Source organism: Mastacembelus armatus, chromosome 14 (assembly GCF_900324485.2).
Source record: "Mastacembelus armatus chromosome 14, fMasArm1.2, whole genome shotgun sequence".
Taxonomy (NCBI): Eukaryota; Metazoa; Chordata; class Actinopteri; order Synbranchiformes; family Mastacembelidae; genus Mastacembelus; species Mastacembelus armatus.
In genome coordinates this window covers 8,206,628-8,225,212 of record NC_046646.1, presented here as the reverse complement: position 1 = coordinate 8,225,212, position 18,585 = coordinate 8,206,628, and the positions used below count along the sequence as shown (strand labels likewise).

General features: G+C 39.0%; 1 protein-coding gene across 2 annotated transcripts; it reads left to right on the top strand.

The window, feature by feature from the left end:
• The first annotated feature begins 13,391 nt into the window (after nucleotides 1-13,391).
• On the top strand, nucleotides 13,392-18,585 carry LOC113143580 (histamine H2 receptor-like). 2 transcript variants are annotated; one of them, XM_026329311.1, is made up of 4 exons: nucleotides 13,392-13,476; nucleotides 16,375-16,513; nucleotides 16,740-17,574; nucleotides 17,805-18,585. In XM_026329311.1, exons 3-4 carry the CDS (start codon nucleotides 16,954-16,956, stop codon nucleotides 18,210-18,212), a joined length of 1,029 nt encoding a protein of 342 aa, XP_026185096.1. In that variant the 5' UTR covers nucleotides 13,392-13,476; nucleotides 16,375-16,513; nucleotides 16,740-16,953; the 3' UTR covers nucleotides 18,213-18,585. The 2 variants fall into 2 exon arrangements, with proteins under 2 accessions (XP_026185096.1, XP_026185095.1); XM_026329310.1 differs by having other exon boundaries at nucleotides 16,702-17,574.

Genomic DNA, 18,585 nt, shown 5'->3' with positions numbered 1-18,585 from the left:
GTTTGCCAGAAAGGTTTGGCCCACACTCACCCACCATCACCACCCATCGATGGACTGTGAAAAACATACTTTTAAACAACCAATTTTGAAAATTACAATAGGTAAACAAACATCAAGCCAAACAAATTTGTGTTATATAAAAATAATTAAAATAAAGTAAATAAAATTGAAATGAATTGCAATTTTGATGACGTGGACAGACGTAGCGCTAGCTCATAACTCTTCCACTGATGTCATTCCCTGGCCAGTCTGTGGACCGCAATCTGTTGATGTTACATTTTAGTATCGGCTCAGTTGAGTTGAGCCGAATAGAGCTAGTGGAAAAGCTCCAATGGACTTGTTTTTTAGAGGCCAGTCTCACTGAGCCCTTCATCCAAATGTAAATGGTTCCATAAAACAAAATATGAAAAAGCTGGACAACATATTGCACTCATTGTCTTTCCCAGTGAATAGAACCAGTTGTCATATATGTGTTACATCCCAAAGTGGTTAGAAAAGCAATTGTGCAATATCAGTTCTCACTTTCCTTACTGCAATAAGCGTGTCAGTGTAACTCAAAAAGTGTTGTACACAAATAATTAACTGCGTCAGTTATGTAATCACAGCAACAACATGATTGTATTGCTTCTTTTGAAGTTTGGTACCTGGGTATAGAGCTGGAGGCAGAACTTAGGAAAATGAATAAATCAATAACAGCATGTCTGCGATGACTCAGGAGCATTATTCAAACATGGAACTGCTGTGCTGGTGCTGACTTCTGTAAAGAAATAATGTTGTTGTTTGTCTGTTTCTCTGTACTTGCACATTTTGTCTGTATAAAACAAAGAAACTCTTTCACACGGGCTGCAAAACCTCCAAACTTGGTTGTGGGTGACTGGGGCATCTGTATACAGAATACTGTTTAACAGAGAGGCATTTGGACCAGTCCTTTAACCTTTTTTTATGGAATTCCTTGGAAAGAATTTTATTGCTACATTGACTGTCTGTACTGAAATGTTCCTCTGATAGTCACAAATATGTTTACAGAATCAGTATTGCTTTGTTATTCTTTCTAATAATGTAGTCACCAAATGACTTTCAACTCTACTTTCAGATTCTGTGTGTAAAATGTATGTGGTACACATTGCTTGAATGCTAAACATATAAAAAAAAAAAACATATATTTCTTGTGAAACTGTTTTTCTGTTTGCTGCACGGTGGAAAACAGTAGAGGGAATCATCAGTGCAAATCAAGCACTGGTCTTTACAACTGCTCTGTCACTGAACAAATAAAATCTGCCAGCTGAAAAAGAGAAATTCCAATAAGCCCTGAACAGACACCACTCATTTTGGTGAGCAAGCTCAAAGATAATGCACCTAAAATAATAATACAAAAATAAATGTTCCTGTTCTTTGATCCCTTTTCATTACACACATAACCCTGGTCTCTTCTGAAAGATAACTTTCAAATTTTATAGCCAAAAAATCAAAATGAGCAAAAGAGATATTGAACCAAAGTCACAGGGGTAAAAACTGTACGTGGTACACATATCTTGTTTTATCGCATCTGTTTTTTTGTAGAACCTTTTGTTATATCAAAGACACTTACAGTCCAGTACAAAGTAACGCACAGGTAGAGCTACCAAGGCCAAAGTGTCCTATGTTGGAATGGTGTCTTTTAAATGGTTAAGGCACATGTCTGATATTGACTGTATATCAAATGACACCCTGTAAATTGAGAGAAATATTAAAACTGCAGAAAACCACTGAAAAGCAACACATTGGTCTGCAGTTCTATGCAGCTCTCAACCACTTTCAGCTCATTATTTGGGTTCACTGGTCCGTCTGGTTGAGGTCCAATGGCTCTCACCAGACCTTGCATATGAAAGCCATGGACAGATGCCAGCTCAAACAAAGTATACATTGCCTTTGCACTGAAAAATGCCAGAGAGCTGAAGTTTGCTCAGGTGAATGCACAGACTTGTAGGTTGCATGTATAGGTAACTAATTGTTGGCAAACGCTGCAGCAATGAAAGTCATTAAGGACTGCTACCATGTACAAAATTAGGGTCAGAAGTAGCTGCCAGAGGCAGATACAGTGGTAGCTGAGCAAGCAGGAGCGAGCTATTCTTACAGTCCACTGTGCTTAAAGTTGGCTGTGCATACTGGCTTGGGATTTGACTCAGTGTTTTTGTTTTTTTTTTTAATAATGGTTAGTCTCATTAGTTTGTTTGTTTGTTAGTTATTTAAACTGTTGCATGGAAGGTGTGACTATAAGCCTAAATCTTACTTTGGTGATCCCAGATTTAAACATGAAAAGTCTGGTTATCATAAAATTTGCAAACTCAATGTATGCTACAAACACACACTATCCTGGAAAGGCCACTGCCTGCTGATTTGCATTTTTTTGCATTTCTACACCACCGTAAGCTTTATGTGGCACCAGTGATTCATGCATGCTTTTAATCCAGTAAAACATATGCTAATCATTTCACAACACAGTACAGCATGAAACATTATAAATATCAGCAAGGGTATTTTCCCAATAAATGTCTATGTTCTTTTGAAATTTAACAACAGCATGGATCAGAGTGACACTATTTTCGCTAGTTGTCAAGAGGTGTAATTATACAAAATTGGACATTATGAGCTAAAGATAAAAACAACTGCAGGTTTTTTATGATGTGTCCACCCCCTGTGAGACAGTTTCATTTCCACTGCAGTGCTTCTCACCCGGGGCAACATGCAAGGAACTGACAGACATTTTTAGGACTGAAATTCTGTGCAAATTGGCCTGTTATTCTTCTTTCCCACACAGTAAACTGTCAATTCCTACATCCACAGGAGGCTAATGAAGACATTTTTACAAATCTAACACTAATAAGGATGTACAGCAAACTGAGCACATTCAAATGTCTGGTGTTGATATGAACCTTAAAAAAAATTTGGACTCAATATAGTTTTATTTTGTATCCTGTTTAAATGTCATCATAATGATGTTTAATGACATGCATATCTACATATGTTTTACACCATCAACTCCTAACCTTGATGTAACACAGTGTTAACTGGTTAATCCCACCTCTCCCAGTGGAAGATAAAAACACCCTTATGGACAATAGAAGGGCAGAGAGTCTTCCTTTAACCTCATTTGCATCGTTTTGCTAAAAAAGAAAATGGTTTCTTTACGCTTGCTGTGCTTTGATGCAAATAATTGTCTGTATTGTGTCACTCACCACTTTACTTTTTTGTAAACCACATATGCTGAAATATAGTCTAATCTACACTAAACATACTGCTTGCAGTATTTTTTTAAATTTATGTGTTTAGAACACTAGATTTGACATAATGCAACCACAGGGGGGCACAATCCAGTGTCTTCATGTGCCGGTCCCAAGTCTGGGTAAATGCAGACGGTTCAATTCAATTCATTTCAATTCAATTCAATTTTATTTGTATACCGCCAAAGGGTAGGGGGAGCTCAGTGCACCGATGGTCCTCGGGCAGTCCTAGCACAGAGCCTTGTGGAACTCCATAACTAACTTTTGTTCATGTGGAAGGTTCATCATGGACATGAACAAACTGGAATCTGTCCGATAAATAGGATTGGAACCATTTTAACGCTGTTCCTCTGATACCAGTCACATGCTCCAGTCTCTGTAATAAGATGTTGTGGTCGATAGTGTCGAATGCAGCACTAAGGTCTATGGAGGACAAGGATAGAAACAAGTCCATTATCTGAAGCTAAGAGACTGTTACCGTTGGTAACCCTTAGTCGGTTGTGTCAGGAAGGGCATCTGACACAAATATGACTTCCATACCGGATTAGGTCGTGGCCCGGATTAACAATGACCGCCACTGGTGCTGTTGACCTACAGGGTGCCAGTGGAAATTGGACTACTGTTGGTCGAAGAAAGAGAGGAGGCAAAGAAAGAAGAGGAAGGGCAGGAGTGTAGGACTTAGAGTAGGGACTTTGAATGTAGGGACTTTGTCAGGGAAAACTAGAGAGTTGGCTGATATGATGGAGAGAAGAAAGGTGGAGATCTTGTGTGTTCAGGACACCAGGTGGAAAGGTAGCAAGGCCTATAGATTAGGAGCAGGGTTCAAGCTGTTTTATCATGGTGTGGATGGAAAGAGGAATGGAGTAGGAGTTATCCTGAAGGAGGATTTTGCTAGGAATGTTCTGGAGGTGAAGAGAGTGTCAGATAGGGTGATGAGTCTGAAGCTGGAAGTTGAAGGTGTGAAGTTGAATGTTGTCAGTGGTTATGCCCCACAGGTAGGATGTGAGTTGGAAGAGAAGGAGAAATTCTGGAGGGAGATGGATGAGGTGAATCAGGGTATCCCTAGTGGTGAGAGAGTGGTGATTGGGGCAGACTTCAATGGACATGTTGGTGAGGGAAACAGAGGTGACGAGGAAGTGATGGGTAAGTTTGGTATGCAGGACAGGAATGCAGAAGGACAGGTGGTGGTAGACTTCTCAAAAAGGATGGAAATGGCTGTATTGAACACATTTTTTCAGAAAAGAGAAGAGCATAGGGTGACATATAAGAGTGGAAAGCAATGTGGAGCACACAAGCTGATTACATCTTGTGCAGACGTTACAACCTGAAAGAGTAGTGCAAAGTAGTTGCTGGGGAGAGTGTAGGCAGACAGCATAGGATGATGATGTGTATGATGACTCTGGTGGTGAGGAAGATGAAGAGGACAAGGGCAGAGCAGAGGACCAAGTGGTGGAAGTTGAAAAAGGAAGAGTGTTGTGTGGCTTTCAGGGAGGAGCTGAAACAGGCTCTGGGAGGTCAGGAGGTTCTTCCAGATGACTGGACAGATACAGCTAAAGTGATCAGGGAGACAGGTAGGAGGGTATTTGGTATGTCATCTGGAAAGAGGAAAGCAGATAAGGAGACTGGGTGGTGGAATGAGGAAGTTCAGGAGAGTGTTAAGAGGAAAAGGTTAGCTAAGAAGAAGTGGGACACTGAGAGGACAGAAGAGAACAGACAGCAGTAGGAGCAGATGCAGCGTAAAGTGAAGATAGAGGTGGCAAAGGCCAAACAAAGGGCATATGAGGATTTGTATGATAGGTTGGACACTAAGGAGGGTGGATTTGGTTGGCGAGGCAGAGAGACAGAGATGGGAAGGATGTGCAGCAGGTTAGGGTGATCAAGAACAGGGATGGAAATGTGTTGACAGGTGCCACAAGTGTGATGGAAAGATGGAAGGAATATTTTGAAGAGTTGATGAATGAGGAAAATATTAGAGAGCACAGAGTAGAAGAGGTGACTGTTGTGGAGCAGGAGGTAGCAAAGATCAGTAAGGATGAAGCGAAGAAGGTGTTGAAGAGGATGAAGAGTGGAGAGGCAGTTGGTCCTGATGACATACCTGTGGAGGTATGGAAGTGTTTAGGAGAGGTGGCAGTAGAGTTTTTGACTGGGCTACTTAACAAGATCTTGGAGAGTGAGAGGATGTCTGAGGAATGGAGGAGAAGTGTCCTGGTGCCCATCTTTAAGAACAAGGGAGATGTGCAGAGTTGTGGAAACTACAGAGGAATAAAGCTGATGAATCACACAATGAAGTTATGGGAAAGAGTAGAGGAGGCTAGGCTGAGGTCAGAGGTGAGCAATTTGTGAGCAGCAGTATGGTTTCATGCCAAGAAAGAGAACCACAGATGTAATATTTTCTTTGAGAATGCTGACGGTGAAGTACAGAGAAGGCCAAAAGGAGCTGCATTGTGTCTTTGTAGATTTGGAAAAAGCGTATGACAGGGTGCTGAGAGAGGAGCTGTGGTTTTGTATGAGGAAGTCTGGAGTGGCAGAGAAGTATGTTCGAGTGGTGCAGGACATATGAGAGCTGTAAGACAGTGTTGAGGTGTGCTATAGGGGTGACGGAGGAGTTCAAGGTGGAGGTGGGACTGCACCTGTGGTGATGGACAGGCTGACAGATGAGGTTAGACAGGAATCTCCGTGGACCATGATGTTTGCAGATGACTTTGTCATCTGTAGTGAGAGCAGGGAGCAGGTGGAGGAAAATCTAGAGAGGTGGAGGTTTGCTCTGGAAAGGACAGGAATGAAGGTTAGCCACAGTGAAACAGAGTACATGTGTGTAAATGAGAGGGACTCAAGTTGAATGGTGAGATTACAGGGAGTAGAGGTGAAGAAGGTGGAGGATTTTAAGTACCTAGGGTCAAAGACATGTGCAAGCAGGTTGGAACGGGTGGAGGAAAGTGTCAGGTGTGATGTGTGATAAAAGAGTGTCAGCAAGAATGAAAGGAAAGGTGGACAAGACAGTGGTGAGACCAGCCATGTTGTCTGGTTTAGAGACAGTGGCACTGAGAAAAAGACAGGAGGCAGAGCTGGAGGTAGCAGAGCTGAAGATGTTGAGGTTCTCTCTGGGAGTGACGAGGATGGATAGGATCAGGAATGAGGACATCAGAGGGACAGCTCATGTTAGATGTTTTGGAGAAAAAGCCAGGGAAGCCAGATTGAGATGGTTTGGACATGTTCAGAGGAGGGACAGTGAATACATTGGTAAAAGGATGCTGAGGTTAGAGCTGCCAGGAAGGAGGCCTAGAGGAAGACCAAAGAGGAGGTTCTTGGATGTAGTGTAGGAGGACATGAGGATAGTTGGTGTGGATGAGGAGGATACAGAGGATAGGGTTAAATGGAGGCAGATGATTCGCTGTGGCGACCCCTGAAGGGAGCAGCCGAAAGGAAAAGAAGAAGAAGAAGAAGAACACTAGATTTGACATACAAATATGTCACTAAATCTTCTAAATTTGCTGCATTTTGCATGAAAACAAAAACTAGATTGAGACATAACATTAACTGTATTATCTGTGTTTATGACTTACATGTGCAACATTTCAGCAGAGGCCCTTAATGCTTGTTCTCCTACTTGAACCTCCTGCAGTGAGCAATATCCCATCTTGTAGAAAATATATTAAAATATCGACAGTATTAATTTAGTATTCCCTGATCTAATTATGTCAACATCTCTCATCCCCTCAAATATCACTATATACTGAAAGGGCAGCAGAGAATTGACAGTTATTATTAACCAATTCTTTTTTTACATGACATAAAGCCTTGTCATAATATTAATACTAAGAAATAAAAGAAGGAGATGTTTACTTGCACAGCACCTTTCAAAACCTTGTTATAATGTGATTTATACAACATAAGATAGATATAGTGTGTAAAACATGAAAATAATTCATATGGTCACATTAAAATAATTCAAATGCAGTTAACATGAGTTTTAAGAAGGGGTTTAAAAGATGATATGAGTCTGAGCTCCTCAGGCAGGTCAATCCAGAACTTAACAGTAACGGCATGATGCCTGACATGTTACAGCTCCACACGGCGCAGGCAGCAGGTTTGTGTCTGACCTGTAGACAGGTTGGTAGGCGTGAGCAACAGTGAAATATAATCTGGACCTTGTCCATGAAGAGCCTGTTAGCAGTGATTCAGTCTGAGAATTATTTATTACATAATGTCAACAGTGTAGTGCACTTGCACTGTCTCTTAAGCCCACAGATGTCTTTGTCAAGCCAAGGTGAAAGACCATTATTCTTAAAGTTGACTTTTATAGAGGCCACATTGTCAGCAGAACTAGTTTCAGAGACACTGTCAGAGAAAAGATAAGAAAATTTTGGAGCTATTTAGAAATGTAAGACTGCACTGGGTCATTCTGATTTGCACTAACCTGGGAACATATTTATCTTGCTCAGCTGTGAATTAATACAAAAAATGTACATATTACATTGTATTGGTGTCACATTAAGCCTCAGTGTGGTAACCAGAATAGAGAATGATATGTTCCATCAGATCTTTATATCATCAGATAAAATGTCCATTGTCTAGTCACTCTGGATGCCTACTGGCTGTTTGAAAGTAGGTCAAATATAAAACTAACCCTAACCCAGAGGAGTTTTATTTAAAAAAAAAAAATCCATGTATACCTTCTCAAATGTGAGTACAACAATAACAGCATCCATTTGTCTGTACTGGGAGGGTAATATGCAATTAAATTATATCACTAGGCAGTCAGGGTGCACTGAGACTGCACTATAGTTGTCAAATAAGCGTGCTTAAATTAGCAACCTGTAGCTGTGACCTCATTATATGTGGACAAACAGCTACTGTGGATAAGTGCCAAATGTGACAAAAGTTTCAGGAGCCATGATAGGTTTCCAGTCAGTGGTAAAACTAAGCAGAGGATTACAGTTCCCATGTTAGTATTTAATAGTTTGTTTACATCAGCTTGTTTGGTTAATATGCAGTTTCTTTTCTGCGATTATATCCACCAAATATGAAGACTTAAGATTCTTCCCAGTTACTGCTATATATATGTAAGTGGTTTGGTGTACACAGAGACCTAATGACTCATTTTGAAATGCAGACTTACTGGCAGTGTTCCTTTGGGGACAAAGAGGGGTGGAAGAGGGCAGATTGGGGCTTACACTCAGTCCTCCTCTCAGAGTCAAGTGTCCTCTAGAGGGAATTCAGAGGAGCAGTAATCCACTGAGACGGGAAAGCCTAGCTTTACCCGGGATATGTAATATGACAGCGCACAGTGGAAGAGGAAGCAGAGAATAGTGGCTGAATTTCCACACAACAGAACAGACAGTTGACCTGGGGCTTTTATTTGGTCTTGAATATGATTATCATTTTGTTTAAAATTCTGTAGAAGACCATTTCCACTGTGTTTTTATTTTTGGTTTCTGACTTCCCTCAATCATGTCCAACACTGTATACATTAATAAGAATGACAAAGGTGTGTGAAAGCACATACTTCTACAGGACAGGATACATAGTCTGAATTAGAGTCACCAGAGATAAGAATAGGTGTGTCAAAACTATCAGCTTTTGCATTGCATCTTGCAGTACGGTCCCACTATTAAATGCATTATAACAAGCCTGTTTCCTCACTGGTCAAAGGTATAATGGCTAATTTAAATGTAAGCGAACATATTTCCTCAACAAATGCTTTGCTTCCTCATCTAATTATGGCTATAGATAATAAGCTCAAATTTCTAGCAGCATTGTTACAGTGATGGCAGCCAGATGGCTGGTCTCTTGGTCTATCTGTCAGCTGATTTGTTCATCGTTTTCATCTTGACTGTATTAACTCAGTAATTATTGCATGGTAAACCAACACTGTGTACAAATGACACTGGCTCCCAGATAGTCCTGATGTCTTTGGTCATCATCTGACTTTTCCTCCTCTCTGACCAGCAGGTCAAAGTTTTCACTTAGAATAAAATGTCTCAACAGCCATAGAATGGCTTGGCACCAAATGTACGAACCTTTGTGACACCAGAGGATTGATCCTAATGACTCCTTCCTGTAATCATTAACCACTAGGGTGACATTTGTCAAGAACTGTGGTTTAGATATTCACTCTGAATAAACTGCAATAACTTCATGTTCTTTTTATCTAGGAACATCATCATCATCCGAAACTTTGGTTTGTGACTGAACACCAACTAAAGTAATCACATTCCCATCTACATCAGTTTATTTTAATGCTTAGCCATAATTAGTGAATGTTGCCATGCTAACATGCTAAAAACTGTATTGTACAGCCTATTGTTTATGCGTTGTATAGACAAGCTACTTTTAGAATGACTGGGCTATTCATAAAGATGAAGATTAATATTATTAATAATCATTTATATTAATAATTATTATTATGCATTCACTGAAAATACACCTACATCATTAAAAATAGTTTGAGGTTATTACTTTTTAATTTATTTCACATCTGACATCACATTTGACATCTTGTATTTGGAGAATGATTTAAAGATCTCTGCAAGTGAGTTTGACTTTTAACGTTCAATCTTTAGATCAAATTTATTTTTCTGAATAAATATGTCGTACATGTTTTTTTTCTACAACAAGTTGCATGCTTCATTAAGTATAGAAAAATCAGTACCACCAAATGAGCACTAAACTACTTAATTAGCTGACCTACAGGGTGTGCAGGAGAGCATGTTCAAAGATACAGAAATGAGAACATTTTACATTCACACTGTCTTTCTTATTTGATTTCAGACATACCTTTAATGATAGAAGAAAGTTCAGTTTTATAATTGCAGCAACACGAAGCAGTTCAGATCAGTGGCCTTGAAACTGTGAGAAAAAGCTTGTTAGGCAGAAACATCACTTCAGGCTCACTCACATCTTGTTAGCACACCAGTGTGAATGAGGATGATTGACAGGGAACATAGCTGGAAGGCCTTTTTAATTCCTGCTATTCTCAGAGAAGAATCATATTCCTACGGCCAGAATAATCTACCAGAGGCTGCTCTCCTAAAGTGCACAAACAAATAGTCATCACCAGTAGCTTTACAAAGTATACTGTTGTAGAAACACTCTTATATACGCATGCAGCTACACAGCAATATTCTTTTATATGTTTGGTCATCTCTCACCCAATGTCAACTAGGATGCACTCCAGCCCCCGTGACCTTCTACACGATAAGCAGTATAGATAAGGGATGGTTCGTTGGTCATCAGATTTAACTGTAACTGACTGCTGCCCGGGTTTATGTGGCAATACATTTCCATATTAAATTATTCAGATCCCATACCTGAGTAAAAAAAAAGAAACACCACACTGTAAATTTTTTTAAGTAAAAGTTCTACATTGAAAATGATTCTTAGAGCTCCATTACACTGTATGTTCCTTACAGGCTCCTTACAGGTTGTTATTCAAGCTTCTCTAACTTCTGTTGTCAAAGCACAGTCTGTGAATTTGCCTCGTCTGCCACCTTGCAAAGATTTTTTTTTTGTTAGTTTTTTTTTTTTTTTTTTAGTAATTTCAAAAAGCCAGGCATGGAAGACCTCTCGACGGAAACAGTCTGACTGAAAGGCCCATGCTTTTATTTTACATGTCTTGGACATTGAGAGACCAGGGTTAACATTAGTCTGACTTGTGTACATACACACACACACGCACACACACAGACGGACATATATATATATATTCCGAAAATATTCAGACCCCTTAGTTGTTGGACTTGTAGACACCATTTACACCTGTGTATATGAGGTCCCTTAATGCACATTACTGGTCAAGAGAAAAACCAAGTCATGAAGTCCAAGGCAAAGAGCAGGACAAAGATATAAAACCACTTCACAAGCTTTGAGTGTTCCCAGGGGCAGAGTGGACTCAGTGATTGTGAAATGGAAGAAGTTTGGAAATACCAGGGCTGCTCCTAGAACTGACCATCCGGCCAAATGGTGTAGCCAAACAAGCCTTTGGGGGGCAATAATGCTATAGGGAGCTTCTCAGCAGCAGGGACTGGGAGGTTATTCAGAACTGAGGAAAGGATGAATGCAGTCAAATACAGAGTGAAGTGACCTGAGTGAACTTTTCATACAATGATGACTCCAAGCAAACCATACACCTACACCAGTGCTGGACTGGCTTGTCCCTACTCTCTACAACCCATAGGTCTACATCTGTCTGATACAGGTGATATTTCTCTGACTGTTCTAGTGCAGCCAAAGCTCAGATTTCAGCCCCATTGAACATCTGCATAAGAGTGGTAGTTCGCAGACACTTCCCATTCAATGTGACTCGAAGCTGTCATTGCTGCCCAAGGGGCTAGTAGATTGGTGAGTAAATAGGCCAAATTTATCCATTTAAAATTCAATCTACAACACAACAGAGTGTATAGTGTAAAACCGAGACCCTAACCCAGGGTCTGATACTGCAGCCACTGTACATGTAATCAATGCATACAAGAATTACAATGTTTGAAAGTTGCTGCATGCAGTTTTTTATATATTTGGGATGTTTAATCTAATGACTTCTGTCCCAGTTTTCTCTCACAGAGCCCATTTCAATGCCCACTCTTATCCAGCAGGTGGAAGAAAAGAGTTATTATGATTAATGTTATAAGTAAATAGAGAATTGCAGATACTCTACAGTATGTGCAGCCAACTCTCTGCTAACTGCATCATTACAGTCATTGTGGAATTGTAGCTAATTAGAGTTTTTCCACAGTGACTACCACTGGTGACTTTATTGCGCTGGAATAATATTTGTTGTTCATTACTAAGACGAACACCCACATTATAACTACACTTTTTTACTAAACGTATTTATAATAAATTGATTTGTTTTGTGAATGCTTTTTGTTTATTTGGTCATTTTTCATTGTTTAATATTAACTACCTTGTTGTTTCTTTTAGTTGTGAGATTTGTCTCTTTCTGATGATAAAATAATGAATAACTAATAAAGTCCTTAAATAAAACACTGACTCTGGGAAGAGATGAAACTCCTCCCTGTTTTGTTGTCATCAGAATTCAGGATTGTCAGCTCCTCTTCCATCCAGCTTTGTTAATGTTTAAGTTGTTCCTCAGTTGAGCCATCTGTCTTTGTCAACCCTGCAGAATTAACCGGTTTATGAAGCGTAATACACTGCTATTTCTAGTTGAACACATAGTTTTACAAGCCTCTGTTCTCCTCCACCATAAACATGTTATTTTATGGCTCCCTCTTAGATCGAGGATATTAATGTTCTGATAAACATCCGCACTGCTCTCCTCCTGTCTCTAATGGTTTTAACCCCCATTTAATCATGCATTTAAAGCATGTGCAGCATTTCCAGAGGATTAATTTTCCCACATCACTACTGCCCTAGTCTGGCTCGATAACACAAACTTACTCATGTTGTTGACCAGTCTCGTTAGTCTGCATGGACACTTATTGACACTTGCTGTAAATGTTAACGTGTGTTAAATCAGGGGCAGGTGGCTTGATTTTTAGCAGATAGGACAAGCGAGCCACGCTTCCAAAACCAGAAAAAGCTAGTTTTGATGTGATGGAAGAGGATGCACTGACTTATACTCATTGCTATAGAGCTTTACAGCAGTTGAGATATATATAAAATAGGGCTACAGGTGAAAACTGTCTCATTAAAAACTGCCACCAACCAAGGTGGCATGAATTGGTAATTTGGTGCCCTATGGATACATTGATGTTGCAAATAACAAATAATAAATAACCTGATTTATTACCTGGTTTAAAAAAAAAAAGGCTTATTTCTGGGGTTCTTAAACACAGTGGTATTTGTCATCTACTTTAGGAGGGTCATAGCACAGATAAACTACCAAAGTATTTTTCCATCAGTCTTTGCCAGATTTTTTTTATTTTTTTACTGATAATAAAAACATATTAGCACGCCAGTGAGTTAAACCTGCTAAATGCCAGCTTATTAGCTTTTTCATTGCCAGTATGTTACACTCACATTATCATGTACCTCAGAGAGGCTCAGTTTGTTGATTATAAACACAATTTCATCCCAGAGCTGGCTTCAAAAACTCTTTTTTAAGGTTAGGCACTGGTGCACTAGAGGGAGTGAGAAGAGCGGATGTTAGTTCCATGTGTCAGAGTGGAATGAGGGAGGAGATAGAGAACGAGCATAAAAGAGAGAGATTTGGGATGAAGGTTGCGACCAGACGCACATTTAAGACAAATCATGTGAGGTGAGTTACTGCTCTTTTGCCATCTATATTTGGGACTTCTTTGTGTATAAATAATACTAATGATTAAGTAAAATCACACTGCACTAGTTTTAGTTTTAGTATATCTAACAAAGATGAAGGTTCACGGTGTTTTGTGACCCACACATGTATATAAATGTGTGTATGTGTTGTTTAATGTGCCTCAATAACAAGTCAAGCTATATATTTTTGCATTTTTGAGTTTGATATAACTTGTAGTTTAACTGTAATTGTTCTGCTGATTTGATATCTTACCAGTGTATTTTAGTAAGAGTGTAATTGATTTATATCACTGGCCCACCATTCTGGACTAGATGTTTTGCCATATTGTTATCTACTCCTCTTGACACATTTACCTCACTAGTTCCGATACATGAGGTTTTCAAATTCAGGTTGTCAGATTGTTGTGTTGAGATACACGTATGATTTTCAGAGGTGGAAAGAGTACAAAAGTATTCTACTCAAGTAAAAGTACGGTTACTTTCAGGAAATTTTACTTAAGTACAAGTAAAATTATCATTGTAAAAATCTACTCAGGTAAAAGTAAAAAGCAGTCCTTTTAAAATTTACTCAAAGTAAAAGTAACTCAGTCACTTCGCAGTGCATATAAAATAAGACACACAACATTTAGGAAACTACATTTCATTTATTTTACTGCTCAGTTTAACAAACATTTGAAATTAAAGTGCCGGAACAACAACATGATATGACATTTAAAATATATTGGGAATGCATGCATGTTATTTTTGTGCAACAAACATCCTTCTTTTCATCAACACTAATATTGCAATTGTGCAAATAAACTGGTCACTCTGACTCAAATAAAACCAAATTGTTAAAGTGCATCAAGTATCAGACTGCTGTGCATGAAAAAAGGTTACAAAAGTTCAATAATAAAACACATTATAACTTTTAAAACATATAGGAATGCAAGTCATATTTTAGTGTCACTCAAGTTGACAAACTTTTCTTCAACAACACCAACTGCCATATATCAAATCTCTAAATCAAAACAAGATCACAGTCAAAGTTGTTAGCTACTCACAAATTGTGCCAACCAACATTAGCAGAGCCATGCATCGATGTCTTCGTGACTAATTTGAGTAAAGCCTCTTACTAAACTTCTTTTAAACTACCAGTAGCAACAGAACAAGTGGGATATAATTCAACTTACCTTCACATGGTTGCCAGGTTTGATGCAGAGTTCTTGTAAGCAGAGAGTCCGATCATTTTGGGTAAACACTGATTGTACTGCATGATAACACTGTTTATTTTAAACATAAAAGTAATCTTTTAAATATGGCCAGGGCTACTTGTCAATCTTTTCATCTGAATTAGCCTCAATCTGCTCTTCAACCAGTGCATCAAGAGTAGAGTCAATATTGATCAACTCCAACTCTATGGGAATTTAGCGCCACTGTTAAATACGCTTCAGAAACAATACAGTAGTTTCCAGTTCAGCATTATTTCTTTTTTCTTTTTTACTCAGTGATTACTCAGTGATTACTCAGTGCGATTTGAAATGTACCGAAGTACAGTATTTATAAATATATATACCTAAGTAAAAGTAAAATTACAGATTTTAAAAACTACTTTAAAAAGTACAAGTACACAAATAGCCTACTCAATTACAGTAACGTGAGTGAATGTAATTCGTTACCTTCCACCCCTGATGATTTTAATAACAATACTATTAGATAAAATAAAACCTTGTGTAGAGCAGGTGCATGTCAGAAGTCATAATTAATTAAAACACCCATCTTTGATGCAACTCATTACACTATAAAATGAGTAATTAAAACAGCGGTAAAATAAACCTTGACATATGGTGTACATTGCTAAAGCAAAAATAACTATATAATGGTCTATGAAACCACATCGTCTCATCATGGTACTATGGTTTTGTATTTCAACCGTTGCACCTATCTTGTGACACATCATACTGTAAGGTAAACATAAGTCATTTATATTTATGAGTTCTGTATAAAATCCCTTTTTTACATTTATGGACATGCTCTTTGCCGGGCCTGACTTTTGCATCACCAAATGAAAGCAGCATGTTAAGCAGAGAAACAGCTCAATACTCAGTAAGTGCTGAACAAACAAAGACATGGAAATAAGGTTTTTATCCCTAAGGGGGTATATATATATATATATATATATATATATATATATATATATATATATATATATATATATATATATATATATATATATATATATATATACATATATATATATATATATATATATATATATATATAACAAATACCAGTATATATATATATATATACTGTATATATATATACATATATATATATGGGAAACACTTCATTTCCAGTTTCAACATATAACAAAAAGAATAAGGGCACCTTATTTTGTATATAAAAGATAAATAACTATGTAAGCAAATCTAAGGCAGAAGAATGTCACTGTTGGAACCTTTAACCTGTGGCTGTACAGCAACTTTATAGAGTTTAATAGATAGTATGTAAATCGCTGGCAGGAGTATAAATGATGTGTTATTGTACTCTCAAGTGTACTTTTTTACAGTTTGTGGTTGTTGGTGTACATGGAGAGTGTTTTCCCCTAAAAGACAGTTCCATGAAACTAGTTTATTATCACCTATAGTTAGGTTAGCAAAACATCCAGCTAATGGTAGTATAACAGTCAAATAAATTATAACACGGGCAAAGGGGAACAGTGACATAGTGTAAAGAACAATCAAATTTGTGCCAGGAGGTGGTGGGGGGAGGGTGGGGGCTCATCAAAACACAGGACATTGATGTGGGAAACACTTGATTTCCAGTTTCAAACTTAAAGTTGTTGTTTCTGTTGTCTGTAATCATTTCATTACTTTTACTGCATGTTTATTCCTAGACTGGAGCACTCAGGAGAGGCTCCTCTGGGTCGTACCAGAGGGTAGACATGGATGGACTACTGAAAGGGCCTATCAGCCATAAGCCCAGGGCCAAGTGACTTTTTAGAATATGTAATGCAGGCTATTGCTTACTGCAAGGTAAACTTTTCCCTGTACACCTCTGTAATGGAAAAGCTAAGCCTAAGCAAAGTCTTGTCCATAGTTTTTCAATTTTTGTAAACCTGATGTTTAACTAGCTGCTGCAATTACATGATTTCATTAAATGGCAGAAATATTGGTTCACTTTTGAGATACACAAATAACTAAACGTGTTTTTTTTTTTCAAGTAATGGCACTTGTTCTTTGGGACACATCTACTTCACAGGCCTATGGCAGTGGCACAGAGAATAAAGATGGATGGGAAGTGATTTCTGCTCAGTGACCTACTACAGAATCTGATTCACTTCATACACAGGAGCCATAGAAAGGACAAGTTAAGTTAAAAGTTAAGTGAAACGTCGCTGAGCCAGTTTAAACATTTTCTACTGGGATACCAATAGTAGAACTGTTTTGTTGACCTCGTGACTGAGGAGGGCACCATGATCTCCACAGATCTCCGCTGGCTGGTCCTTGTGTCTTTTATCATTCTAACCATCAGTGGGAATGTGCTGGTGTGTTTGGCTGTGGGGCTCAGCCGTCGACTCTGGCGCATTTCCAACTGCTTTGTGGTGTCACTGGCAGTGACAGATCTCCTGCTAGGCCTGCTGGTGCTGCCCTTGTCTGCCACTGTGGAGCTGCGCAATGGGAAATGGCCCTTTGGAGGAGCCCTGTGTAACATCTACATTTCACTGGATGTCATGTTGTGTGCATCCTCCATCCTGACCCTGCTGGCAATCAGTGTAGACCGATACCTGGCCATTTCAACTCCTCTTAGCTACTCCCAGAGAGTGACCCCTCTCAGGGTGAAACTGGCCATGATGGCCATCTGGGCCTTGTCACTGGCTCTGTCCTTTGTGCCCATCCACCTGGGCTGGAACACAGTGGACTACAGAGTGCAGCACTTGGACTGGGGCATGGGCGATGAGGACATGGAGGGACAGTACTGCCAGTTTGAATGGAATAACAACTATGTACTTATTTATGCCTTTGGCTCATTTTACCTGCCTCTGCTGCTTATGTGTGGAATGTATCTTTGCATATTCAAAGTGGCAAGAGAACAGGTCAGTATTTATTATCATTTTGCAAAACATGCTGAGGTGGGATAGTAAAGGTCATAAGGCATGCATTACTTATCCTACTATTTTTCTGATTCTGCTATTTTAGTACTCAAGACATATGATTTCATATTAGTGATCTGCATTTTAGTAGAATGTAAGTCACTTTCACTTGAGCTGATCTCATTTACTGTGTGCTGTGGTTCTTAAATATTTTTTCTAACTAATCTTTTCAGGTGCGGCGTATTCGTGTTGCCACTCCATCATTTGCACGCGCAGCATCAACTGCAGCCATAGCCCAAGAGCACAAAGCTACAGTGACCCTGGCAGCTGTACTGGGGGCCTTTGTCATCTGCTGGTTCCCCTACTTCACCTTCTTCACCTGTGTCGGCATAAAGGACAAAACAAACCCCCCTAACACATTTCACTCTGTGGTACAGTGGCTGGGCTATTTTAATTCAACCCTTAACCCCATTCTGTATCCATCCTTCAACAGGAATTTTCGCAGGGCCTATGGAGAGCTGTTTGGCTGGAGAGGACAATCTTGCAGAAAAATACAGCTTATGGGTGTGTCTGTGCATAAACGATTTACATTCACTAACAGAGAAAGTGTTTCTCAACAGTCTGAAGTGTTTCTGACGTAGTTAGAAGAAAGAAACTGAGGGGCTTCACTCTACATGAGCAAAGGTAAAATACTGTTGATGTTGTTATTCCACTGATGGACTGTAGACTGGCAGTAATAACAACATGAAACATTGTAATTCAAAATAAAATGCAGGCAGAGCACAGCTGAGTGGAATGAATAGATGACTCAGTAAGTTCCCCAGCAATCTACATTTAGACATAAGTGGTTAAAAGTTTGCCAAATGTTTATTTTGTCTTGCCTCCACTCTGCCTGCAAAAGTGAATAAGTGACCAGCAGGTTGATTTTATATGTGTATGTTGGACTTGATCCAAGCAGGATGACCTTAACAACATCCTAGATGCTTCAATAAATTACCTGCAACTCACAAGACA